Below are 27,071 nucleotides of genomic sequence, written 5' to 3'. Positions count from 1 at the left end.
TTAGAGGAGAAAAAAGTGATCGGGAACAGCCAGCATGGATTCACCAAGGGCAAGTCATGCCTGACTAACCTAATTGCCTTCTATGAAGAGATAACTGGGTCTGTGGATGAGGGGAAAGCAGTGGATGTGTTTGTTATTCCTTGACTTCAGCAAAGCTTTTGATACAGTCTCCCACAGTATTCTTCCCAGCAAGTTAAAGACGTATGGGTTGATTGAATGGACTATAAGGTGGATAGAAAGCTGGCTGATCATCAGGCTCAACAGGTAGTGATCAATGGCTCCATGTCTAGCTGGCAGCCGGTATCAAGTGGAGTGCCCCAAGGGTCGGTCCTGGGGCCGGTTTTGTTCAATATCTTCATTAATGATCTGGAGGAAGGCGTGGACTGCACTCTCAGCAAGTTTGCAGATGACACTAAAATGGGAGGAGTGGTAGATACCCTGGAGTGTAGGGATAGGATACAGAGGTATCTAGACAAATTAGACATTTGGGCCAAAAGAAATCTGATGTGGTTCAACAAGGACAAGTGAAGAGTCCTGCACTTAGAACAGAAGAATTCCATACACTGCTACAGACTAGGGACCAAATGGCTAGGAAGCAGTTCTGCAGAAAAGGACTTAGGGGTTACAGTGGACGAGAAGCTGGATATGAGTCAACAGTGTGCCCTTGTTGCCAAGAAGGCTAACAGCATTTTGGGGTGTATAAGTAGGGTCATTGCCAGCAGATTGAGGGACATGATCATTCCCCTCTATTTGGCATTGGTGAGGCCTCATCTAGAGTACTGTGTCCAGTTTTGGGCCCCACACAACAAGAAGGAAGTGGAAAAATTGGAAAGAGTCCAGCAGAGGGCAACAAAAATGATTAGGGGGCTGGAGCACATGAGGAGAGACTGAGAGAACTGGGATTATTTAGTCTGCAGAAGAGAAGAATGAGGGGGGATTTGATAGGTGCTTTCAACTACCTGAAAGGGGGTTCGAGAGAGGATGGATCCAGACTGTTCTCAGTGGTACCAGATGACAGAACAAGGAGTAATGGTCTGAAGTTGCAGTAGGGGAGATTTAGGTTGGATATTAGGAACAATTTTTTCACTAGGAGGGTGGTGAAGCACTGGAATGAGTTACCTAGAGAGGTGGTGGAATCTCCTTCCTTAGAGGTTTTTAAGGTCAGGCTTGACAAAGCGCTGGCTGGGATGATTTAGTGGGGGATTGGTCCCACTTTGAACAGGGTGTTGGACTAGATGACCTGCTGAGATCCCTTCAAACCCTGATATTCTATGATTCTATGAAACACACTCCCATAGGACTGCAGCATTAGAAGGCTGAATGAAGCCCATTTGTACTAGCTAGCAGTGCTGGGTTCCCACATCCATGGTGCACTGAAGCTGCTTCCCCCCAGGTTCGGGGTTAAGTCAGAGTGAGGGTTGCACTGGCTCCCCAGGGTGTGGGCGGGTTTCACCCAGGGGGTCAGAGCAGGAACTAGCACCCAGGAGATCCTTTGTCCTGTGCTTAAGTCGATACAGCACAATTCCTCCTGGACAGAGCACAGACTCTGCTTACAAGCCCAAGGGAGGGGGAGATGGGAGAACTCGATAGGTACTGTACTGCCTGAATGTGCTAGAAACTCATCAGTACTTATAGGCGCCCTAGGAGATAAAGTCAGTCCAGAAGCTACCTTGTTAGTAAAGTCTTTCAACTTTTATCCTGAGCTGTAAATTGTCTCCACTGAGTGTCCGGGTCCATCTGTGCTCAGTGATTTTACCTCTAATGACTTTAACCAGCGGGTGAATGCCCCCTTTGTGCTGCAGCTGGTGCAGTGACTGTGAAAGAGCAAAGATTGAAATCAGAGTTAGCCAGCGTTATCCTATGTCAGTCCTGGTAGGAAATACCAGCCTTTGTTATAGAAACATGAATGTGTGGATGTTTTTACCATATGTTCTGGTTACGAATGAACAGCTGCACTCGGGGACAGAGAGATGTGGGGTGGCAGGAACACGGAATAAATTAATTAGTGCTTGGGGAGAAGGTGGAGTCCCCCACATCTGCCCCTCAGGTCCCCTCCACTCCTCCCTGATTGAATTGGCCTCGTTAGCACTGACCCCCCACTAGGTAAGGCAACTCCCATCTTTTCATGTGCTGTAATATTTATACCTGCCTACTGTATTTTTCACTCCATGCATCTGATGAAGTGGGTCATAACCCACAAAAGCTTATCCTCATATAAATTTGTTAGTCTCTATGGTGCCACAAGGACTCCTCGTTGTTTTTGCTGATACAGACTAACACAGCTACCCTTCTGAAATCTGCTCCCTCTGCAGCTTCAGGGGTTCATCACCCCCCCACCCATCTCTGGGACTGCAAGAGGGGAGGGGCAGGGGCTTGCAGAGGTCATAGTGCTCAAAAGTTGGGTAGACAGGAGTCTTCCTGGGTCATAGAGATAAGCCAAAATGCTGGGTAGATGGGAGTGCTCCAGGTCATAGGGGCTAGGAGGACTGTGGCTAGACAAGCCTATTTTTCTATTTCCAGTGGGCTGTTCCCGTAAATGTTTCAGAGACACTGTCTGACCCACGATCCCCAGAGTCCTCCTGGATCATAGACAGTGGCAAACAGGCTACATAATGCCTGGGGGGGACAATGAGATTGGCTTCTCTACCTCACTCATTAAATGCTCTCTATGGATTGACAGTGCAAAGGCTGAGATCCAAAGCAATCTCCAGGGTCACAGAGACTGCACTGTCTGAGGCCATGTCTACATCTAAAATTTTGCAGCGCTGGTTGTTACAGCTGTATTAGTACAGCTGTATAGGGCCAGCGCTGCAGAGTGGCCACACTTACAGCAACCAGCGCTGCAAGTGGTGTTAGATGTGGCCACACTGCAGCACTGTTGGGCGGCTTCAAGGGCGGTTCCGGGAACGCGAGAGCAAACCGGGAAAGGAGACCAGTTTCGCCGCGGTTTGCTCTCGCGTTCCCGGAGCCACCCCGCAAACCGCAGGGAAGGAGACCTGCTTGCTCGGGGTTCCGGGAACGAGAGAGCAAACCGGGAAAGGAGACCAGCTTCGCCGCGGTTTGCTCTCGCGTTCCCGGAGCCACCCAGCAAACCGCAGGGAAGGAGACCTGCTTGCTCGGGGTTCCGGGAACGAGAGAGCAAACCGGGAAAGGAGACCAGCTTCGCCGCGGTTTGCTCTCGCGTTCCCGGAGCCACCCTGCAAACCGCAGGGAAGGAGACCTGCTTGCTCGGGGTTCCGGGAACGAGAGAGCAAACCGGGAAAGGAGACCAGCTTGATTACCAGAGGCTTCCTCCTTCCACGGAGGTCAAGAAAAGCGCTGGTAAGTGTCTACACTTGATTACCAGCGCTGGATCACCAGCGCTGGATCCTCTACACCCGAGACAAAACGGGAGTACGGCCAGCGCTGCAAACAGGGAGTTGCAGCGCTGGTGATGCCCTGCAGATGTGTACACCTTCAAAGTTGCAGCGCTGTAACTCCCTCACCAGCGCTGCAACTTTCTGATGTAGACAAGCCCTGAGAGTAGACAGGCTGATCTCAGGGTTCACAGTAGTATCTTTCCCACCCACCCCAGCTCAAGGATACAGTCTGAGCCAGGTGTCTGGGTCCCAGACCTGTAGCCAGGGTCGGATTCTTTCCCTACTGAATGCGGCTGGCGGGAAAGTGAAGATCGGGGCCCCATCACCAGCATTGATAAATGTCACCTGCCCCTGGTCACAGTCCAGACAAACCCGGATCCTGCTGGGGACCCAGCTCAAGGGTAGGGGGGTCACAGGGGAGGTGAGAGCCCGGAACTGACCCCACCACCGCCGCACAGCCCAGATCCCCCCGTTAGGGTTACAGTTCATCTCTCCCTTCCTCCTCACAGACTCTCTGGCCACCCCCACTGCCCAGAATCGCCCACCCCCCACCTCCACCTCCCAGCAATGTCTCCCCGAGGTGAATCCCTCACAGCCCAGCACACAGGGATCAGAGTCAAATCTTTCAGGGTTGTCTTGCAGTCGCTGCCGCATGTCTCCCCATCTCACACTTTTCCAATCCTCAGACAAGATGAGGATGGCATGAGCCGTGTCTGGATCCAGAGTCACATTCACTGGGGAGAGAGAATCAGAGCGTTAGGGGCAGAGCTCAGCCATGGGGGAGGCTGGGACCATTTCTCACTCTCCCCATCAGCCCCGTTTTGGCTGGGACAGGCCTGGATCCCAGGGAGCTGCCTCTGTCCTGGGCACCTGAGTATGAGCGAAGATGTTCCTGCAGTTCTTCAGCCTGTTTAATAGGAGGCACTTTATTGGTTTCTCATTTCCTTGCAGGGGCTTCAGCTCCCCCTGCCGAGGCTGCTCCATTCCCAGCATCAGAGCCCCAGCCAGGAAGTTGTCAGGAAGGTTTTAGTGAGAAAGGAGCAGAGGAGGCAGGTACCAGCTATAAACCCCAAAGCAGAAGGAAACTCTCTCCCATAATGCAGCCTCCACTCCCCGGCAAGAGAAGCGAGAGAAAGGTGTAGCATTGGGGAAGAGCGGCTTAACACCAGAGAGTAGGAGGTGGCATTGTGTGGAGAAGCCCCAGCCCCAGCCCAAAGAGAAGGGAGGAGCTGACAGCCTCACAGGGAGGGCGTCTCCCCAATCCAGGAAGCAGTGAGCAGCTCCAGTGGGAGAGCCCAGCCCTGCCCAGAGGAAAGGCAGGATGTTGGAGAAGAGCTATGGAGAAACCTTTTGCACCAGGGTAGAGCAGAGGGATGTCGCAGCCCTTAGGGCAGAGAGCTCTGTTTGGGTGATGCTCAGTGCCACAATTTCTATTCATCTGTTTGGGCATGAACGCAGCGCCAAAGTTGGTGTCAGGAGTGTTTGTGTGACTTCAGCCTGGGATCTCCTCCCTGTTTAATGTGTTTATTTATAGGGCTGTGTGTGTTGTGGTCGGTGTTGGTTTGGTCAGTAACTTTAGCTACAATCTCATGAAAATGTTTTCACTGGAATTTTCTCATGATTTAAAGACAATCTCCACCTGCAACTTTACCCTGTCTGTGTGCTCCGAGGGGTTCCCCTCTTGGTGTTTCCAGTGCAGACGGCAGAGTGTCTGGCGATGGAAAGGAGAAAAGAGACGAGATTTCAGACTTTCATATTTATAACAGCATCCCCACTCTGAACTCATAGACAGTCTTCATCATGACAGAGAAACAGACAGAATCCCAGAGACACACTCACATATTTAATATAGACTCATCTGAAACCTTCTCCTTCCTCTCTCATTCAGGTATTTCTCAGCAATGGAACCAGCATTCTTGCTGCCTCACAACCATCCCAGGACACATAATCCATAAAACAGATTTACTTTCTCCTCATCAACCCCTCCCACCTTTCAGATTCCAGCTAGTTTGTCTCATTCACTCGCTGCCTTTTATCATAACCTAGATCCAGACTGTAGGGACTTATCCTCCCTACTCTGATCGAGTGCGGCGCTGGACCAGGGTTGTGTCCGGGCTCTTCGCGTAGAGCTGCCGCCTCCTCGCTGCCTCCTTGCTTCTCCCCGGGCCGGTCTCTCTGCTGCCGCCGTCCGGGAGAGGGGGCGAGCGGCTCGGGCCGCGGCCCCCGCTCCTCGCTCCCTCTCATGCGCTCGGACGCCGGGCGCTGCTGGGGCCCCAGCCGGGCAGCGCGGGGAGCCCAAGCGGCCGGGCTCGGCGCCGCTCCCGCGCTGATCTTGGGTATGTGTGGGTCCCTGCGCAAGGCGCTCCGCGGGCAGAGGTGGGCGGCAGCTGTCACACGTGAGTGTCCGTTGCCTCCTCAGCTGGAGTCCTGTGGCTGTGGCTGGGGGGGCGCTGGTCCGAGCCGCTTGTTCTCTGTGTTCCACACGGAGCGATTGGTTCAGGAGAGGAGAGGGGAGGAGGCTGTAGATCCTTCTTTGTGTGGTCGGGGATTGCGTTGTTGCGGTTGGCCAATCGCGTGATTAGAGGCATGGTAAGCGCGTGATTTTTCTTCTTGTCCAATTAGATTGCTAGCATGTATGATGTTAGCCCACATGATTGGTTCTTATGTAACCAGACTTAACTATATAAGGAGGTAGTGGAAGAGAATAAAAGAGATTCCTGACTTGTTTGCAGCTGTGTTGACTGTGTGAATTTTCTTCGCTCCGCATGAGATACCACAATTGGTGACCCCGACGTGATCCGATCCGGCAGGACCTGGTCGGCGCACTCGAGAGAAGAAAAGCGGAGGTAGCGGCTGCGGCAGGAGGTACCGAAGGAAGATCGGCTCCTGGTCGTCTGAGAGAGACGGTTGTGAGCTCACAGGTGAGCGGCCGCGCATATTATAAAAAGAAATATGGGTTCCGCTTTGTCAGTGGAGGAAAAAACGGTGCATGACTTTTTGTTATGCACTGCTGAGAAGCAGGGAGAAAAGATTCCCTCCGACGCGCTGTCCCAGTTGTTGAAGTGGGGACAAAGGCGCGGGTTTTTTATTACCCCAAGTACTGTTTTGGATACAGCCGTTTGGGAACAAGTGGGATCTGAACTATGGGAGTCTGTCTCGCATAGCGACAAAGAAGCCCCATCCCTGAGCCAAACATGGCGCAAAACAAAAAGGGTTGTAGAGACACTCGCCGCGGAGGCAGAAGTGCAGGCGGTGGTTAATAATATTTTTCGGCGGAAAGAGGAGCCGCCCTGTGTGTTGCCGGTTGGCGCCCGAGAGTTCTTTGGGGGAGAAGAGACTGTAATTCCTCTAGCCCCCAGTGCGCCTGAAGTCGATCCTAGCACTGTCCCGCTCCCTCAGGATTCAGATGAATCCTTGGAAAAAATGGAAGCCATCAATGCAGGGACGGTTGAATTCCAGGAGGAGATCAGAAGGCAGGGTTATCAATTGCAAGAAATGTTAAATAAATTGTCCCAGATGGTCGGGGAGGACCATCCTCCAAATCTCGTACATTAAAAACTCTGCACGAAATGTCTGAGCCGGGTTTGTCTAATTTTCAGAGAGCCTATAAGACTAAACCACCCAATAAAACCCCACCCTCAAGTGATGTTGTCACCCCCTGTCGTCGCTGCGGGCGTTGGGGGTGTAATGTGGAATGTACTGAGCGGGATAACCCCTTTGTGGGCAAACCGCGGGAACTTGGCCACCCCTTTATTAATAAGCCACCAACATATTCTTCTGATGATGTGGGTCCAGGGTCTCCGGATCCGGTGTGGCGGTGGCATGGGCTTATCAAGGAAGCCCACATAGAAGGAGAATTCTTACCTAATGCCTTCCCGGTTATTACACCAGACCCGAATAATCCTGCTAGGCGACAGTGGGCACCATTGGACTGGAAACTTGTCCGTGAGGCACAAAAATCAATAATGTCCTACGGCATGAATAATCCATATGTACAGTCCCTCATAGAGCAGGTGTTCATCGGACAAGCTATGTGCCCTTATGATTCATTAAAGTTTGCTGACATGCTTCTAACACCCACTCAAAGGCTATTGTGGAAGGATAATTGGTCAAAGCGTGTGGAAATGGCTCTCATACGCAATATTGATTTGTCTGAGGACAATCCGCTGCGTTATGCCACTCAGGATATGCTTATGGGAACTGGAGTTTATGCGGACCCGCAACGGCAAGCTCGTCTTGATCCTCGGATTTTACAACAGTCGCAGGGATTGGCCTTGGCCGCTTTTAAGGATGTACCTCAAATGGGTAAACCGATCCCACCGTACGCAAAAATTGTCCAGGATCCCTCAGAGCCTTATTCAACATTTCTTGATCGACTTAGAGAAGCAATAGACCGCTCCCCTAATTTGACGGCCGAAGCGAAGACAGCTGTTGGGCTCGATCTTGCTACACAAAATGCCAATGCTGTTTGTCGTCGTATCTTGGCTACCTTGCCAAAAACTGCTTCCCTGACAGAAATGGTGGAAGCTTGTAACAGAGCGTCGGTGTACGAGGAAACTGATAAAGCGGAAATACATGCAAAGGCTCATGCATCAGCGTTGGCAATGGCCCTACGACCTTTGGTGAGGCCCAGTAAGCCTTCCCGCCCGTCAGGGGTTTGTTTTGCGTGCGGAAAGCCGGGGCATATGAAAAAGGACTGCCCAAGTAAAAATGTACGGGCAGGAACCGAAAATGCAATGAAGACTTTTGCAGGAACTTGTAACCGCTGTGATAAGTTTGGACACCGTGCGTCTGAATGTCGATCTCGTTTTAAAAAGGATGGCACACCGCTTCAGGGAAACGGGACGCGGAGCGCCCGCCGGGGGGGCGCGAAGACACAAGAGTCCCCCAACCCCAAGCTGGTTGTTTGGAATACCTTACAGGAGCCACCCGAGGAAGTGCTGGAGTGGACTTGGCCACCGCAGCAGATGTAACATTAGAAGATGACAAAGTACAAATTGTTCCATCGGTAGTAAATGGCCCCTTGGGGTACGGACTTAGTGCTCTCTTAATTGGCCGCTCTTCTATGTCCAAGCAAGGGCTTTTTGTGCTACCTGGTCTTATCGATGCAGATTATACCAGGAATATCGGAATAATGGTCCGTGCCCTCTTCCCTCCAGTCAATATTGCAGCTGGCACTCGTATTGCCCAGTTAATTCCATTCCAAAGCTCCGTTCCAAAAACTAAACTGACAGAGCGTGGGTCCCATGGTTTTGGCTCTACAGATTCTCCACAGGTAGCCTTTGCCATGACAGTAACCCAACGTAAACCTTCACGGATGGTGCGTCAACAGGGCCCGGATGGCCGCCAGATCCGACATGAAGCCCTTTTAGACACTGGGGCCGATGTCACTGTTGTTCCGATTCAATTTTGGCCTGATACCTGGCCCCTGCAGGATGCTATGACCTCGGTTAGAGGTATTGGAGGGACCCAACCCACTCGCATCAGTACGTACTATATTACAATCTGTGATGACGAGGACCCTGCTACAACAGCAAAGGTGCGTCCTTACGTTCTTTCTGCTCCCGTCTGGCTGTTAGGCCGTGATTGCTTAAGTCAGTGGGGGGTTGTTTTACAAAACTCCCCTTTTGCTTAGCGGCCATTGAGGGGCGGCCGATCCTACAGTTGGAATGGTTAACTTCTACTCCGGTGTGGGTCGCTCAATGGCCGTTACCAGCTTACAAGCTCGCCCGTGTACAAGAATTGGTCCAAGAACAGCTCGAAAAGGGCCACCTCGAACCTTCTTTAAGCCCCTGGAACACTCCAATTTTCACTATTCCCAAAAAATCGGGAAAATGGCGTCTCTTGCATGATCTGCGGGCAATAAATGCGGTTATGAAAGACATGGGAGCCCTTCAGCCAGGCTTGCCTACCCCTACAATGCTCCCACGTGATTGGCCTCTACTTGTCATTGATTTAAAGGATTGTTTCTTTACAATTCCTCTTCATCCTGATGATAAGGATAAATTTGCTTTCTCGGTTCCTTCTGTGAACAAGGCCGAGCCCGCTCAACGATATCAATGGACAGTGCTTCCCCAAGGCATGAAAAACTCACCCACCGTCTGCCAGCTTTATGTGGCCTGGGCGTTGCGGCCGCTCCGTCATGCACATCCCGAATGGCTTATCTACCATTACATGGATGACATTCTTTTTGCTGGAGCAACTCTTAATACTGAAACGGCCATCTTGGAAATTGCTTCTGTGTTACAATCTGCTGGCCTCACAATAGCCCCGGATAAAATTCAACGACAGGCGCCTTATTTTTATCTGGGCATGCGCATTACTAACTCTATTGTGCGACCTCAGAAATTAACTATTAATCTTACTGTTCGCAATTTACATGACGTCCAACGCCTGGTCGGAGACCTACAGTGGGTCCGTGGGCTTTGTGGCATTTCTAATGAGGACCTTGCTCCTCTTCTTCAACTTCTCAAAGGAGGCCGTGATCCAGCTGAACCTCGCTCCTTGCAACCACAACATGAAGTTGCCCTTCGCACTATTGCCAGTAAGGTCACGCTTCGGTATTCCGGCCGTGTTCTCCCGGGTTCACCTGTATCCCTAGCAATTCTTTCTAGAGATACCTCCCTGGAGGCGCTACTTTTCCAATGGCTCCCGGATTTACCTGATCCTCTCGTCGGACTCGAATGGATTTTTCCATCTTCTCAATTTTCCAAAACAGTTACCACTCGATTGGAAGCCATTGCATCACTTATTGTGACAGCCCGTTCCCGTACTGTTGCAATTACGGGCGCTGACCCTGATGTTATTTATGTGCCTTTTAATGCTTTGTTACTTTCCTACATTCTTGCTAATGATGTTTCTTTTGCTGTTGCTTTGTTAAGTTATACTGGTCGTCTTACCAATCATTATCCCTCTCATCGCCTTTTGTCAGTAACAATTCCCTTAGAAAAGGTGGTCATGTGACAATCTTCCCCTGTGCAAGGACTTACTGTATTTACTGATGCCAGTGGCAAGATGGCCCGCGCCGGCCTTCTGTGGCATATGGCCGGTGCTTGGCATCACGAGCTGGTCGTAGCTGAGGGATCTCTCCAAGTTTTGGAATTTCAAGCCATTATTCGTGCCTTTGTCAAGTGGCCCACCACCCCTCTTAATATTGTTAGTGATTCTCTTTATGCTGTGGGTGTGACATGTCGCTTGGAACGTTCTCTTCTGAGACAAGTGTCTAATTCTGTGCTGTGGCAAGCCCTTTTGCGACTTTGGCATTTACTTGATGCCCGTTCCTGCCCCTATTTTATTACTCATATTCGCAGTCATTCTGGTATTGTTGATGGTCTTGCCCAGGGCAACGCCATCGTTGACCAATTGGTTGGTTCAGTTCATGTCCCTGACTCCTTTGCTCAGGCTCGCCTTTCGCACGATTTTTTCCACCAATCTGCCCATGCCTTAGCCCGACAGTTTAAGCTCCCTTTGGCTACCACTCGTGCCCTTGTGGCCTCATGTCCTAGTTGTCAACAGCATGTTGTACCCCCTTCCCTTGCCTCTGGTGTTAACCCTCGTGGTTTGTCCTCCTTACAAATTTGGCAAACAGATATTACCCTTTTTCCTGAGTTTGGCTCCCTTAAATATATTCACGTCACGGTAGACACCTTTTCAGGACTTTTGTGGGCTATAGCGTTAGCCAGTACTGGTTCTCGGGATGTTATTAAACATTGGCAGGTCTGCTTTGCTGTTATGGGCATTCCTGCTTCCATAAAAACGGACAATGGCGCTGGATATATTTCTCGTCGTACAGCTCGTTTTCTTTCCTTATGGGGAATTTCTCATGTTACCGGTGTCCCTGGCAATTCCACCGGCCAAGCTATTGTGGAACGCTCTCATGCCTCATTAAAGCTTCTTTTGTTAAAACAAAAAGGGAGAGTTGCCCCCGATGCTGATCCATTGTCCCGTACGCCCCATGCTCGCCTTTCAAAGGCTCTATATGTGCTTAATTGGTTACAGGTAGGAACCCATAATGTCCCACCAGTTACGCGACATATTGCTGGTGCTATGGGCCAAGATTGCCAATTGCCCCGCCCACAGGTCCGATGGTTTAATTATACAGATCAAAAGTGGCAAGGTCCTGTGGATTTATTAACATGGGGAAGGGGCTATGCCTGTGTTTCTACTACTACAGGTCCCAGATGGATCCCCGCGAAGTGGGTTCGACTGTGGCTCACTCAGCGACGTGATAAGCAACCACACGATCCCGATATAGAAGCGGCAAACGACGATACCATTCCGGATCTACGCTTCCTCTTTCCTGACTTTAATTAGAAACTTGTAATTATTAGTTAAGTTGTAAGATGTAGATAGTATACGTTGTGCAGTTTTGTAAAATCGAGCAACTATTGATTATAGAATAATGTGTATAACCTCACCCAGGGATAGAATCCTCCCTGGGATTGGCTTAATAGTTTTGGTTAACCAACTTGGTATACTTCACTATTACATGCTAAATTGTATCTATTAATGATTGTATTGCTTTTCTTGTTTTGCTCCTTGTTTTGTTTATATATTATGACAAAGTCTTATGAGCATTGCCACGGCCTTGTTTGAAAAGAAAGGGGGAGGTGTAGGGACTTATCCTCCCTACTCTGATCGAGTGCGGCGCTGGACCGGGGTTGTGTCCGGGCTCTTCGCGTAGAGCCACCGCCTCCTCGCTGTCACCTTGCTTCCCCCCGGGCCGGTCTCTCTGCTGCCGCCGTCCGGGAGAGGAGGCGAGCGGCTCGGGCCGCGGCCCCCGCTCCTCGCTCCCTCTCATGCGCTCGGACGCCGGGCGCTGCTGGGGCCCCGGCCGGGCAGCGCGGGGAGCCCAGGCAGCCGGGCTCGGCGCCGCTCCCGCGCTGATCTTGGGTATGTGTGGGTCCCTGCGCAAGGCGCTCCGCGGGCAGAGGTGGGCTGCAGCTGTCACACGTGAGTGTCCGTTGCCTCCTCAGCTGGAGTCCTGTGGCTGTGGCTGGGGGGGCTGGTCCGAGCCGCTTGTTCTCTGTGTTCCACACGGAGCGATTGGTTCAGGAGAGGAGAGGGGAGGAGGCTGTAGATCCTTCTTTGTGTGGTCGGGGATTGCGTTGTTGCGGTTGGCCAATCGCGTGATTAGAGGCATGGTAAGTGCGTGATTTTTCTTCTTGTCCAATTAGATTGCTAGCATGTATGATGTTAGCCCACATGATTGGTTCTTATGTAACCAGACTTAACTATATAAGGAGGTAGTAGAAGAGAATAAAAGAGATTCCTGACTTGTTTGCAGCTGTGTTGACTGTGTGAATTTTCTTCGCTCCGCATGAGATACCACACCAGACCATACAAAGACTTTGACATCAAAGTAACTTTACCCACTTTGGTCCCTTTGCCACTAATTGGATGTTGAGAGTTTGCAAAATCCTGGCTCTAGTTGTGAGCTGTTGGGTCTGTTTACTCAGCGTCTCTACAGAGAGCAGCACGATGGGCCCTCGTCCTCCATAGGCAGAAATATGAATAATAATAAAATCATTTTATCCATGTGGACATTGAGGCAGGGGGAAGGTTGGCTCCATGGGCCAGATTCACCCCAATACATTTATATGGACTCATAGACTTTAAGGTCAGAAGGGACTTCCCTGGTCATCTAGTCTGACCTCCTGCACAATGCAGGCCACAGAATCTCACCCACCCACTCCTGTAACAAACCCCTAACCTATGTCTGAGCTATTGAAGTCCTTAAATCATGGTTTAAAGACCTCAAGGTGCAGAGAATCTTCCAGCAAGTGACCTGTGCCCCACGCTGCAGAGGAAGGCAAAAAACCTCCAGGGCCTCTGCCAATCTGCTCTGGAGGAAAATTCCTTCCTGACTCCAAATATGGCGATCAGTTAAACCCTGAGCATGCGGGCAAGACTCACCAGCCAGCACCCAGGAAAGAATTCTTTGTAGCAACTCAGATCCCACCCCATCTAACATCCCATCACAGACCATTGGGCATATTTACCTACTAATAATCAAAGATGAATTAATTGCCAAAATTAGGCTATCCATCATACCATCTGACTGACTTGGCTTTGGCCTGGTGAGCAGTTTGCTTGACATAAGGGAAGTGTTGTGACCTTCATATCAAGTGATGTGTTCCTAAGTTGCTATGTAGGACACAAAGGTATTTTGACCACACAATATGCTTAAGGAGGACAGACACCCAAAACGTACTGCCCAGCATTGGAAAGCAAAGTCCTAAAATCCCTATGTGGAGGAAAGAGTCAAAGTGAGCTACGCATAATTGGCGGTAATAAATCGATGAGAAAAGAGAATAACATGAAAATATCTTGGAGCGCAAAGTCCTGCCAATAAGAAAGTTCATGCATGTGAATTGTATGAGTTATATAAGATATGAATATTAAATAACACTCAAAGGTGATTGGAAAAGAACTGATAAATATGTAATTTGGATGTGTATAATATGACAGACATTGTACGGGATAGTCAGACCTTCATAGGAGAAATCCCCCATGACCTGCCTATGCCCCAGAAGAAGGGAACTGGAAAACACTTCTTTCTATATGCGATGGCAAGCAGCAAATATCCCAGTGGCTGGTGATGGGGCAGTAGATGAGGAGGGCTCTGAGTTATAGAGAATTCTTTGCCAAGTGTCTGGCTGTTGGGTCTTGCCAAAATGCTCAGTGTCCAACTGACCAGCATATTTGGGGCTGGGAAGGAATTTTTCCCCACGTCAGATTGGCAGAGAGCCTGTGGGTTTTTCACTTCCCTCTGCAGTATGAGGCATGGATAGTTAGCAGATATTAACCTAGAATAAATGGAACAAAAAGAGTCCAGTGGCACCTTATAGATTAGCAGACGTATTGGAGCATGAGCTTTCGTGGGTGAATACCCACTTCATCGGATGCAAGTAGAGGAAATTTCCAGGAACAGGTATATATATGCAAGCAAGAAGTAGGCTAGAGATAACGAGGTTAGTTCAATCAAGGAGGATGAGGCCTGATTGAACTAACCTGGTTATCTCTAGCCTGCTTCTTGCTTGCATATATATACCTGCCCCTGGAAATTTCCACTACATGAATCCGACGAAGTGGGTATTCACCCACGAAAGCTCACGCTCCAAAACGTCTGTTAGTCTATAAGGTGCCACAGGATTCTTTGCTGCTTTTACAGATTCAGACTAACACGGCTACCCCTCTGATACTAGAATAAATGGTGCATTCTCTGTATCTTGAAGTTGTTAAACCATGATCTGAGGACTTCAGTAACTCAGCCAAAAGTTAGGGGTCAATTGCAGGAGTGGGTGGACAAAGTTCTGAGGCCTGCAACGAGCAGGAGGTCAAACTAGATGATCATGATGGTCCCTTCTGGCCTTAAAGTCTATGAGTGATTTCTTTCTTTAACAGTAATTGTAATTGCAAGGCATGCTTTTGATAGAAATAAAGGTTTGAATTAATCAACCTGAGTGTCTTGCACCCCAACTGTGTGGCATTCTCACCCAACAATTAAATAGACCCATCATCTAATTATGAACCAATTGGCCAGACCCATTCTCTTCCCCGAGTCTCAGAGGCTCATCCCAATTTCCCCTCCTAGACCCCTTCTTGGTACCTTTGAACTTCCTCAGAGTCTCCATTACAGCAATAGTCTTCTGGGATAAACCACTGAGTCTCACTTCCAGTTCAGGAGAAATCTCCACTGCCTGCTGGAACTTCCTCTTCTCACATCTACACAGAAACAATGTCACATGGTTTTATTTCATGTAGTGACTCATAAGTTCTGACTATTGAGTCGCTGCTCTAATGGGCCTGGAGTTACAATTCATCTACATCTCCCAGCCTCAGAGCAGGTGCAACACAGCCCAGGGCTGTGAAACATTCCCACTTAAGGTTCCATTAATATTCTTCAACTCTCACCTGGAGAGACCAGCTCTGGAGATAAAAGGGGAATTGAGTCTCCAGGGTGAATTCACTCTTTGGCCTCCATGCTCTGAGGGACATGAGGTTCCCATGCAAAGTGCTGTAGAAATCTGTCCTCTAGGAACTAGAGTGAGACACCAACTCCCCTCTCCCCAGTTCATTCCATACAGATATCAGGAGGGAAAGTTTGACCACTGCAGTCCTGGGCTGAATGGTGACCAGTGCCCCAGCAGTGACAGGCCCATATTCCATCCCCACAATTCTGAGGAAGCCAGTCCCCCAGGGATGTGACATTTCTAGAAAATATTTGAGGTCAGTCCTTCCCACTGAATGGAGAATTCCAGAGTCCTCTATAAAAGGGTGAGAACCTGAGGATGAAGCTGATCAGAGATACTTGTATCCAAAATATGACCTTTCCCCACACATTTGGCTGTATAGCCCTGCGGACATGCAGCTCTAACCAGCTCCAAGCGCTTTTCCAGGGTTGTGAAGTGTGAGGGGGAGTGAGAGAGAGCTACATACCTGCTCAAGGTGCTTCTGACATCCTAGTGGAGAGAGAGAAAAGAATCTCAGTCCCATCTGACACACACAGGGGATCCTAGGGAAGGGATTTAGCAAGTACAAGGAAAAGAGCCTCTGCCCTGACCCAGAGCCATGAATACGCTGAGCTAATGGGGCTTTTCGATCTCTAATATCTCTGTGTCTATAACTCTGTAAAGAAAAATAGTCACTCACATGTCAGGAATGCACACGCCGAGTTACAGTGAGATCTCTGACTGCTGGACCCCACTGCTTATGATTCAGGAGCCCTCTTTTTCCTGTGTGGGGATCTGGAATGTTTCTCACTCAGTCTCACCTGCAAGAATTCACTTGCTGGCTTCTGACACTTCCCCTCCATGTCACTGATCCGCTCACTGAGATGGGAAATCTGCTCAGAGAGTTTACTGACATTTTCATTCTGGATCTTCACAATCTCCTCATCCAGCTTGTCCAGCTGGGCCAGCAGGAGTCGCTCTTGTTCCTCCAGGAACTGCCGCAGTCGCTGAAATTCAGACACAATCTTCTGCCTCTTTGTTTCCGCCTCTTTCTAGAATAAACAAGGAAAGGGCTGGTCAGGAACGTGGATGAAGCCTGAAGGCCTTTCATACAGTCCTACAAGACAGAGTTTATTTACAATCTCGACGACATCGGTGTAGGGACCAGGACATGAGCCGTCAGGCCTAGTGCTCAGAGCTGCAGTTGGAAGCCAGGAGCTACAGCCAAAGTCAGACCTGGAGTCAAAGTCAGGATCTCACCCAGGGCTGAGGACAGAGTTGAGATCAGGAGTCATGCCAAAGGCTGAGTCAGAATCAGTGTCAGGAGTCACACTGGGGGTCAGGACTGGAGTCGGAGTCAGTGAGCCACGTGAAGGGTCAAGCCGGAGTCAGATAACAGTACTGCAGGTCAAACCTGAGCCAGGAACAAAGGCAGGGCCAAGCCAGAGTCAGGGACCAGTCCAGCAGCAGACCAGGAGTTCACTCAGTTGTTTTCACAACCTCCCATGACTCCTGCTGGTGTAACTGGTGTATACGAACGTCTGCTCCAATCAGGAGCTTCGTAGGCAGATCCTATGGTGGACCAGAGTTCTACTAGCCCCTCCCCTGCTGGCTCTGGAGAGCTGCTGGGTTGTGACCCTCTGGGACCCATGGACTGGGGTTCAAAATCTGTAATCTTTGACATCGTGGCACTGGACTCTACGTTCTCATCATGTGGGAGAAGATTTTCTTACAACTTCCCATTTGGCCCCCAATGTCTCTTAAAGGGATGTCTCCATGTCTGACGTGGTTCAGACACTGTGTCTGGTGGCCTCAGAAGGTACATCTACACAGCAGCGAGCCTCCAACACTCAGGCTCTTGCAGCTACCGCACCAACCACAGCTGTTTAGACATTGGGCCTCTGGCTGGAGCTACTGGGATATAATCAGTGCAGTTTGGGAGAAGTTTTGTGAACGCCACAAGGAATAGTAATGACCTCATTAATTAAAATGCATCTTAGATGCTGCTGAAGGTGCTGTTGTCTTTCTTCAGGGGAGAGAATATTTGTGATACATGCATCTGTGTACACACACACACTTAGAGTATCCCATGATCATGGAGAAACACACACAAGGCCACATTCACCAAGGCCACAGAGAAATCTACCAGCAAACAACCCTTCCATCTCCATGTTCTAGCAGGTGAAGAACAACAGGCACCTACCAGATGCTCCTGGCTTCTCTTCTCTACAGCCTCTTTAAATCCCAGCAGCTTTTCTCTCTCTTCCCTCAGGGTCCGCAAATGGGCCTGGATTTTTTCCTGACAAACAGAAATGCTTTAATGGGTTTATTTTGAGGCTGACTGTCTGTTTGTAGGGGGTGTTTTTCCACCTAAAATACAAGATATGTCAGTCTTCTTAGATAGACTAGGTGACGGAAGGTAACATCTTCTATTGGCCCAACTCCTGTTGGTGAGAGAGGCAAGCCTTTGAGCTTACACAGAGCTCAGCTCTGGGAAACATACTCTTTCCTAGACCTGAGCTCTGTGTAAGCTTGAAAGCTTGTCGTTCAACCAAAGAAGCTGGCCATGAGCAGATATTACTTCACCTACCTTGTCTTTCTAATATCCTGGGACCAACACAGTTACAACTATACTGTGTACAACAGTGGGTTCTTCTAGATATAGAACATCAGAGACACCAAGGAAATGAAACCTTATTTATGGAAACTGGGAGTGTTTTATATTCAGAGTTGAGTTATTATGTCCGCTTTCTCCATTGATTTAAACTGGCAGGAAACTGGTGTCACATGGTGGAGAATTTATAAAGCTGGTTTTGAGTAGATTTAAGATACAATGATATCAATCCCAGAAGCCTCTGGGGCAGCCATATAGGCCAGGATGCTCAAAGGAATCCAACTCCATTGACTTTCAGCCCTGTACCCCTGGGAATGGGACGGGTTGGACAGCACTGATCCAAGGACTAGGGCAAACCCTATTAGATGTGTTGATTTGTGTTAGGAACAGCTGGGGTTTGCCCTAGTGCTGTCCTAACCCCTTTCTGGCGCAATGGCCTCTGGGTAGCTCTCCCACCATCCCCAGCAAAGGTCCCAGAAAAAGTGGATTGTGGGAGATTTGCATAAGATGCATTATGAGACTAAAGGAACCACTCTGGCTGGTCCTTGCCCATGTACACAACAGAACAGGTCAGACTGACACCGGTCAGCTCCTGCCTGTGGTTGGTTTTGCTACAATCCAGTGAAATCCCAGTGGTACTTGGCATGAACCTGAGCTGTCTAGAGCCCTTTTGTGTGTGGACTCAAGGTGCTTGGGGTCCACACAGCATTTAGCCCAGTGATCTCCTCCAGTGCAGGCCGGCAGCATCTGGTTTTAACCCTTCATGGAGCAACACAGGCGTTCAGAATCCAGTGGGAAAACTCACGTTCCTGCTGGGCCTGGGGCTTTTATCAAGGAGTCTTTTCCTCCAACTGTCCACACTTCATCATTGCTCAGTGCTGCTGAGGGAGGCAGCGTATCCTAGTGGTTAGGACGCTGGACCAGGCCTTGGAAAAGCAGGATTTATACCCAGCTCTGCCATTGACCCACTAAGTGACTTTGGACTAGTCACTTCCCGTCACTCTGCCTTGGTTTCTCCTCCCATCCTTTGTCTCTCTTGTCCAGTTAGATTGCGAATGACTCAGGGCAGGGATTGTCCCTCACTGGGTTTCGTGCAGGGCCTCTCACAATCGAGGTCAGATCTCAACTGGGGTCTGTAGGGGCTGCTGGGATGCAAATAACCATAATAAACACTGTGATCCAATCAGTAATAACAGACACAGCTTGTAACTCCCCCTTCTCCAGCCTGAATGCAGCACTCTCACATAGACTGACTGGCAGCTCTTGTGAGTCAAACCTCACTGGTCATTTAACAACTTCCACTCTGTAGGAGGCTCCCAGAGTTCACTGGTGGAAGCTGGATTTGAAAAGATTCAGCTGCTCAGAGAAAACTTTCCCACATCAGACAATTTTTAAATCGTTCTGTTGCCTTTCTTGGCAGGCTGGAGTATCATTAATTTGTACAGCCTCTTTCATGCAATGAAGGCTACACACAGCTGAATGACACAGTTGCACCTGTCTCGGGCAACTTGTGATGCTAGTAAGCTGTAATTAAAAGCCTAAGTTATTACTCATTAGACTGGACAGCAACTCGGTACCTTATACTCCTGGGCAGCTTCCTCTATGGGAACCACTGTGTGAGCGCGGTGAGCCCGGGATCTGTCACACACCACACAGATTGGGGTTTGATCCTCTTCGCAGAATAGTTTCAGAGTCTCCTGGTGTCTCTCACACACCCCATCCCCTCTGGCCCCCTTTGCTGCCTGTAAACTCAGCAGTTTGGCGATTTCTACAACATTTGCCAGCTGCCTGTTGGCCCTGAGGTTTCTCTGCTGCACAGTTTCTCTGCACTGAGGGCAGGAGGCGGCTGTATCGGATCCTTCCCAGCACTGGGTGATGCAGGCTCGGCAGAAATTGTGCCCACACTCCAGAGTGACAGGTTCTGTGAAATACTCCAGACAGACGGGACATGTCGCTTCCTCCTGGAGACTTTCCACGGGGTTGTCTGTGGCCATGGCTCCCTCTGGGCAGTGGAACAGAGTAACAATGTACGTTTCAATTTTCTGAGTTCACACTATGCCCCACCTGCAGCAACACCTGGGTGTTTCCCTTCCTGGAACTGACTTGTGCTGTTGGTTAAGCAGGAATAAACCCGTTGTGAATTTCAGCCCTGGAGGCTTTAGTGAAAAAAGTACCACTGGGGCTCTGGTCCTGCAGTCAGCTCTTTAGCTTGTGTGGCGGGTCAGTGGGATTTGACTGGGGCATCCCTGTCCCTCTGTGATGCTGAGCCTGCAGAAACAGGGAAAAGATCTTAATCTTTATCTAAAAAGATAAAGGAGAATGTTTGTTTTTATATTTAGGTTCTTAGACCTTAGCTGGAGAACTCAGGCCAGAAAACAAACTGTTTCTTTTGCTACTGAGTGATGAAGCTTCACTCTGGTCACGTTCTCAACCTTTTCTACTACGCCATGAGCCCGAGAAGCTTCCTATTTTATTCAAATGAAAGCTGAGATTCTTATGGCATCACAGGATTCCAGGAGCTGGGGATTTGGGAAACTCACCAGGTACTGAAAGACTGGAGCTGAAATCATGAGAGTTTGTGGCAGACCCAGCGTGATCTGATGTGGAAAAGAAACAGTTGTACTTCTGACTATTGAAGGTCCTTATCTGCCTCCCATCCCTGTAACATGTGTTTAGCCTCAAAACAGTGCTACAAGGTGGTGAAGTGCTGTGACCCCATTTCAAAGAGGAGACCACTCAGCGCAGAGCAGAGAAGTGGCTGCCTGAAGCCACACAGGAAGACTGTTACAGAGCAGGAAATTGAATCTGGGTCTTCCAAGTGAAGAGTTAAACTACCAGACCAGACTTTTTGTCTGCATTAGGAGCCTGGGAAAGGAGGTGTCACGGTGTATGCAGACCCCATCCCCTTTTGGGGCAGGGCGCGGTTGTGATGCTACCCCTGTTATAATCTACCCAACTATCCCTAGGCTGAGAGCTGCATGACCCAGTGGCCGGGGAGTGACTGCCGGCCGGGATAGGGGGCCCTGAGCCCACCCTGCTCCCCTGGGTCCTGGCCCAAGGCCCAGTCAGCAGTGAGTACAGTCACTCCCCAGTCAGCTGGGGTTCTACCACAACACGCTGACCTTCCTCGGGTGGGAGATACCACTCACACCACCTCCCTGGGCCACTTCCTACCGTGTCCCCTGAAGCCAGGGTCTGTACGTCATTGGGGTCTCCAAGATCTTCAGTGAGGGTAGTTCCCTAGGCTTCCGAGTCCACTCCTGGGCAGGATCCTCCGCCACATGTCTTCCTTCCTCGGTAGTCAGCTTCGAATGAGCTGGGCTGCTCCCTTTTATACTGGGGCACCTCTTGGCACATAAGCAGCATGGTCTGAGGGGTGCGACTTCCACCATCCATAGTGTTGGGTTAACTCTTTCTTGCCTAGCGTGGGCTATGCACACCTCATCACAGGAGGATAAAGACAATGATACACGCAGGGAAAATACATCAGTAAAGTTTGTCTAATAAACCTCTGACTGACCCTCCCACAATCACTGGGCCAGCCCTGTGCAGAGTCGAGTGATCACAGTGGACAGGAATCGAGTACATGGTGAGATTGAAAACAGATTATTTTCTCAGGCCTGATGTACAATGCTCAGCCTGCCTTTGAATGCAGTCACCTTCTTTGTTCAGGGCCCAGCTGACCACAGCCCTTCCCCTCTCCTGGTCTGTTTGTGTTCCCTAGAGAAACTTCTCCACCTGTGACCGCTGCTTCTAATCAGACCCCTTGGGAGGAAGAGATGAGAAACAGAGAAACAAACATCTCTCCCTCACCCACAATCTCTGCCAGTCCCTGCTCCTGATCTGGTGGGGAAATACACTAAAAAAGAGTCTGTTTGGATTCTGAGCTGGTGAACGAGCTTCCTCCCCAGCAGCTTCCACAGCTGGTTGGCTCAAGTTTAATAAGCCAAATCGCACCTATATGGGAAGTGCCTGAAAGTCCATATGTGGTTGCTCAGGGGCCGGGTTGGAATGTGCCGGGATCTCGGCCTGGTCCATAGTGGGGCAGGTCTCCTTGTCACACACAAACGTAACCAGCAACTTCTCTGCTGATTGGCCCCTTTCTCATCAGTCTCAGGGGAGAAACCGAGGGCTCAATGGAGTGGGGAGCTCCTCTCTCCCCCAGGCAGGGTTGTATAATTTTTGGTGATGCTCAGAACAGGTCCAGTTCCCCCCCACCCCACCTGCCTAAGGTTCTGGAAGGGAATTTGGGTGTGGGAGGGGTGGAGGCTCTGGGAGGGAGTTTGGGTACTAGGTGCGGGCCCTGGGCTGGGGATTGGGGTGCAGAAGGGGGTGCATGAGGAGGATTGGGGTACTGGGTGTGGGAAGGGGGTTTGGGGTCCTGAGTGCAGGCTCTGGGAGGGGGGGTGGGGTGCTGAGTGCGGGCTCTGGACTGGGGCAGGTGATTGGGGTGCGGGAGGGGGTTTGGGGTGCTGGGTTCTGGGTGTGGGCTCTGGAAGGGAGTTTGGGTGCTGGGTTTGGGCTCTGGGCTGGGACAGAGAGATGGGGTGTGGGCGGGGTGTGGGGCTGGGCCATGAATGAGGAGTTTGGGGTGCAGCAGGCAGGCTGCCCCAGGGCTGAGGGCCAGAGAGGACTCCCCGCAGCCCTCTCCCCGCCAGCAGCAGTGAGTTCTAGGGGAGCGGTCCCCCTCATCTTGCCTCCTGGCACTACACTCACCCAAGCCCTCCCTCCCCAGACTGCTGCTCAGGAGGTCCAGCCAGGATAAGCCCCCCACCTGGAGTCAACTTGAAGTTATCTGCCGAGGGGGTTGGGGCTGCCATGCACCTCCTCCTTCCACAGGTGTAGCAGCCACCGCAGCCTGGCCCTGGCGCTGCTCCTTCGTAGCCAGCAGCAGAGGTGGCCAGCCAGGGAGCGCAGCGTGGAGCTGCAGGGGGCAACCGCCCACTACCCGGGGCAGGCACTGATGCTCAGGGGAGGTGCGCAGGGATGGCAGGCAGGGCCGGGGGAAGAGACCAGGGCCGTCCTTAGGCATAGGCAACATAGGCAGCTGAGTAGGGCACCTGAAAATTTGGGGCACCACTGGGTCTTAGTGTCCAGCCTCTTGTTTTCCTATCCCTGTTCTGACCCTTCCTGCAGGCTCCCACAGATGGCTGCTCTAGCCTGGTGAATCTTCCTTGGGAGGGAATCTAGTAGTTAAAAGTGAAAAAACCTCCAGCCTGCCAGACCTATTAGCACAACATTGAAACTGTTAAAGAGACATTCAAGGGGTAATAAAGCCATTTAACAGGCATTTGCCAACCCCAAGGTATATACTGACAGGTTTCAGAGTGGTAGTCCTGTTAGTCTGTATCAGGCCATGTCTACATCTAAAATTTTGCAGCGCTGGTTGTTACAGCTGTATTAGTACAGCTGTATAGGGCCAGCGCTGCAGAGTGGCCACACTTACAGCAACCAGCGCTGCAAGTGGTGTTAGATGTGGCCACACTGCAGCGCTGTTGGGTGGCTTCAAGGGGTGTTCGGGGAACGCGAGAGCAAACCGGGAAAGGAGACCAGCTTCGCCGCGGTTTGCTCTCGCGTTCCCCGAACCACCCTGCAAACCGCGGGGAAGGAGACCTGCTTGCTCGGGGGTTCGGGGAACGAGAGAGCAAACCGGGAAAGGAGACCAGCTTCGCCGCGGTTTGCTCTCGCGTTCCCCGAACCACCCTGCAAACCGCAGGGAAGGAGACCTGCTTGTTCGGGGAACGCGAGAGCAAACCGCGGCGAAGCTGGTCTCCTTTCCCGGTTTGCTCTCGCGTTCCCCGAACCACCCTGCAAACCGCAGGGAAGGAGACCTGCTTGCTCGGGGTTTGGGGAACGCGAGAGCAAGCCGGGGAAGGAGACCAGCTTGATTACCAGAGGCTTCCTCAGGTATGCTGGGATACCTGCTTATTCCACGGAGGTCAAGAAAAGCGCTGGTAAGTGTCTATACTTGATTACCAGCGCTGGATCACTAGCGCTGGATCCTCTACACCCGAGACAAAACGGGAGTACGGCCAGCGCTGCAAACAGGGAGTTGCAGCGCTGGTGGTGCCCTGCAGATGTGTACACCTCCTAAGTTGCAGCGCTGTAACTCCCTCACCAGCACTGCAACTTTCTGCAAGCCCTCAGCAAAAACAAGGACGAGTCCTTGTGTCACCTCAAGGACTAACAAATTATTTGGGCATAAGCTTTTGTGGACTAGAACCCATTTCATCAGATGTCCACGAAAGCTTATGCCCAAATAAATTTTTATACTGTCAGTTTCTGACTTTACTGACAAAAACAGTTGTGCATTAATGTAATATTTACACAGAACATGTCAGTCTACAGGACCTTAGTTTAAAATTTGCTTTAAAAATATTTCATTAGTGAGCTGGTGAAGATTATAAAATCACATTTCTAAAAAATGCTTGCATAGAGTTTTAGGTGCACAATCATCTTTAGCCTTAAATGTGTGGATCTTCACACACAGTTTTTTAAATAAATCCTTCAAAAGACCTCCCTTATCTAAAATACACATTTTAATTACTATAGTTAAATAAAGAAGTGCTTCCAAGTCTTCCTGTCCTATCTGTCCATCTCTCCCCTACTCCCCACTGAAGAGAGCCCTTAAAGGGACAACAGTCCTTTCCTTCCAGATAGCTGGACAAAGAGTTCCCTTTCTTTACTTCTGACTATCCAACAAACTAGTTTTAAAAGAACCCTCCAGCAAAATCAGTACCTTAGTAAGACAAAATCCTTGTTATACCTAAAATCTTTGGAAACATATTTTTTTAAAGTTGGTGAAATTTCATAACCATGTCTCTTGTTATGGAGATCACACAAAGTAAATTACTTTTCCCTTTTTCTAAAAGAAATGAACATTGTTATGAACACACTAAACCTCTCTGATTAATTTAAAAGAATGTCTTTGTTTCAGTGAGTTAAATATGTAGTAATCTGGAAAGCTGGCTTAAGATTTGAGTACATTTAAAATATAAATTCAACTTAGAAATACTGATGAAGAAAATGTAAAACAGAGAAGAGCTGCATCATGTATTCCATTATATGTAATGTTGTATTCAGCAGGACAGCTGACTCACCCTTACTATGAAGTTTTTGCAAATAAATCTCTGACAAACTTCAGGGCATATCAAAAAACCTGTGACTGACATTTTTTATTCCCAAATTTTAGTGCTTTTAATTAGGTACTTTCTTCATGTCCATTCTGCATGAGGGAGAGTGCATGGAAGTCTCTGCGGGGAACTGAGACTCTCTGCCACCATGAGGCAGGCCGGGCATCTCATTATCCTTTGCTGTCAAGTCCCTCCTCCCCCTCCCCCACCAGGCTGTGAGCTTGGGCTGCCATCCGGCATAGGGGCACCAGTTTAATAATGCTGCATAGGGCCCCATAAATCCTAAGCACGGCCCTGGAAGAGACCTAGCCCTGAACAATGGTGAAGCCACCCCATCCCCAGCCCTGAATTTGCTGGAGCGCAGGCACCACGGGCCCATATATACCTCTACCCTGATATAACGCAACCCGATATAACACAAACTTGGATATAACACGGTAAAGCAGCGCTACGCGGGGGGTGGGGGCAGGGCTGCAGGCTCCAGCGGATCAAAGCAAGTTTGATATAATGTGGTTTCACCTATAACATGGTAAGATTTTTTGGCTCCTGAGGACGGCGTTATATCGGGGTAGAGGCTATTTTCCTACCAGAAAGGGAGAAATCACATCTTTTCTGTTCTTTTCTTTCTCCAGAGACCCTGCCCTATCAACTGAGCTTTCTGATATCAAAGGCAGAGAAAGAGGGTAAGTTTCCATGAGGATATTTTCCTGCAACAATTATCAATTAAAATCTCAGGATTAATTTTTTAGAAGCTTCTGAATTGAAACAAGAGAGATGTTTACCAATACAGAGTCATGGGCTCCAAGGCTAGAAGGGATCATATATCTTAACATAAGAACGGCCATACCGGGTCAGAACAAAGGTTCATCTAGGCCAATATCCCACTTTCCGACAGTGGTCATTGCCAGGTGCCCCAGAGGGAATGAACAGAGCAGGGAATCAAGTGATCCATTCTTATTAGCCAGGATGGGCAGAGATGGTGTCCCTAGCCTCTGTTTGCCAGAAGCTGGGAATGGGTGACAGGGGATGGATCACTTGATCTTTACCTGTTAGGTTTACTCCCTCTGGGGCATGTGGCATTGGCCACTGTCGGAAGACAGGATACTGGGCTGGATGGACCTTTGTTCTGACCCAGTCTGGCCGTTCTTATATTTTTATTCTCTGTCGCCCATTCCCAGCTTCTGACATCATCCCTGTCCATCCTGGCTAATAGCCATTGCTAGATAAATTCATGGAGGATAGGTCCATCTGTTACAGAACCATGGTCTCTCCCTGGCAGTCAGACATGCTCCCTGTGGTACAAGAGGGTTTCATTCAAGCACCATGCTCACAACTGTGTCATGTTTTCCCCCTCCTTTTCCCATGAGCACTGCTGGAGGCTGAGGAAGGGATTCTTGTCTGCTCCCATAGCTAGCTACCTACCTATGTCCTTGTACGGTCACCCAGCAACAGCATCTGAATGCCCAGCATCTTTTTTGCCCATTGGATAAAAAGGGAAGCTAAAGCACGGAAATAGACAGAGACATGCCTGAGGTGACACAGCAAGTCAGTAGCAGAGCGAGGAATAGAGTCCTGGCTTCTAACCTCTACCATGTTCCCTCCCACAAATCACTGTCGTGTGTTGGATGGACTTTATGCATCCAACTTGTGCAGACGTTTAGTGCCACCGAGAAGTCTAATTCCCATTGTGCCAGAGAGCCTGGTGTCTCTCCAGCAGTGCAGCCCACTCCATTCTCTAACCCCGGAGCACCCACGGAGTCGGTGCCTATGCTGGTTTGAAAGCACCACTGAACTCAGGCCACGTATTTTTGTATCTGGATGGGAAGGGCATCAGGGTTAGCAGCTGTGTAAGAGCCTGCCTTAGCCCTGCAGTGTGGATAGATCTTAACACGCTCCTACTGTCTCTCTTTCTCCTCTTGCAGTGCAGGCCACTCCGGATTCAGACCTGGCAAATCCTTGTTCCCTCCTGTCCAGAGAAGAGAGTGTGATCTACAAATACAAACATACAGAA

The 27,071-nt window shown here is 49.9% G+C and overlaps 2 protein-coding genes and 1 pseudogene across 2 annotated transcripts in view; 1 reads left to right on the top strand and 2 right to left on the bottom strand.

Annotated features, from left to right (window-relative positions):
* LOC115640848 (zinc finger protein RFP-like) overlaps positions 1-27,071 on the bottom strand; it is a 1,004,025-nt gene that overhangs the window by 920,132 nt on the left and 56,822 nt on the right. The window lies entirely within an intron of this gene.
* Positions 3,576-19,934, bottom strand: LOC115640807 (zinc finger protein RFP-like). Its single transcript, XM_030543809.1, has 7 exons — positions 19,505-19,934; positions 17,517-17,612; positions 16,135-16,365; positions 15,801-15,823; positions 14,971-15,086; positions 5,011-5,070; positions 3,576-4,093 (listed from the first exon to the last, which is right to left on the bottom strand). The coding sequence occupies exons 1-7, from the start codon at positions 19,919-19,921 to the stop codon at positions 3,576-3,578; spliced, it is 1,461 nt and encodes a 486-aa protein (XP_030399669.1). The 5' UTR covers positions 19,922-19,934.
* Positions 25,716-27,071, top strand: part of LOC115640742 — a 48,737-nt pseudogene continuing 47,381 nt past the window's right edge.

This window comes from Gopherus evgoodei, unplaced genomic scaffold (genome assembly GCF_007399415.2).
Source record: "Gopherus evgoodei ecotype Sinaloan lineage unplaced genomic scaffold, rGopEvg1_v1.p scaffold_32_arrow_ctg1, whole genome shotgun sequence".
NCBI classification, from domain to species: Eukaryota; Metazoa; Chordata; order Testudines; family Testudinidae; genus Gopherus; species Gopherus evgoodei.
This window is presented reverse-complemented; position numbering and strand designations above follow the sequence as displayed.

Bases quoted from the DNA above. Each gene is read 5' to 3' on its own strand.
- LOC115640807 (XM_030543809.1), bottom strand. From the start codon at position 19,921: ATGGCCACAGACAACCCCGTGGAAAGTCTCCAGGAGGAAGCGACATGT. The intron at 15,824-16,134 runs GTGAGACTGAGT...TCTCTCCACTAG, and splicing joins CAGCAAGTGAATTCTTGCAG to GATGTCAGAAGCACCTTGAG. The intron at 15,087-15,800 runs GTATGTAGCTCT...GTTTCTGTGTAG, and splicing joins GTCAGAAGCACCTTGAGCAG to ATGTGAGAAGAGGAAGTTCC.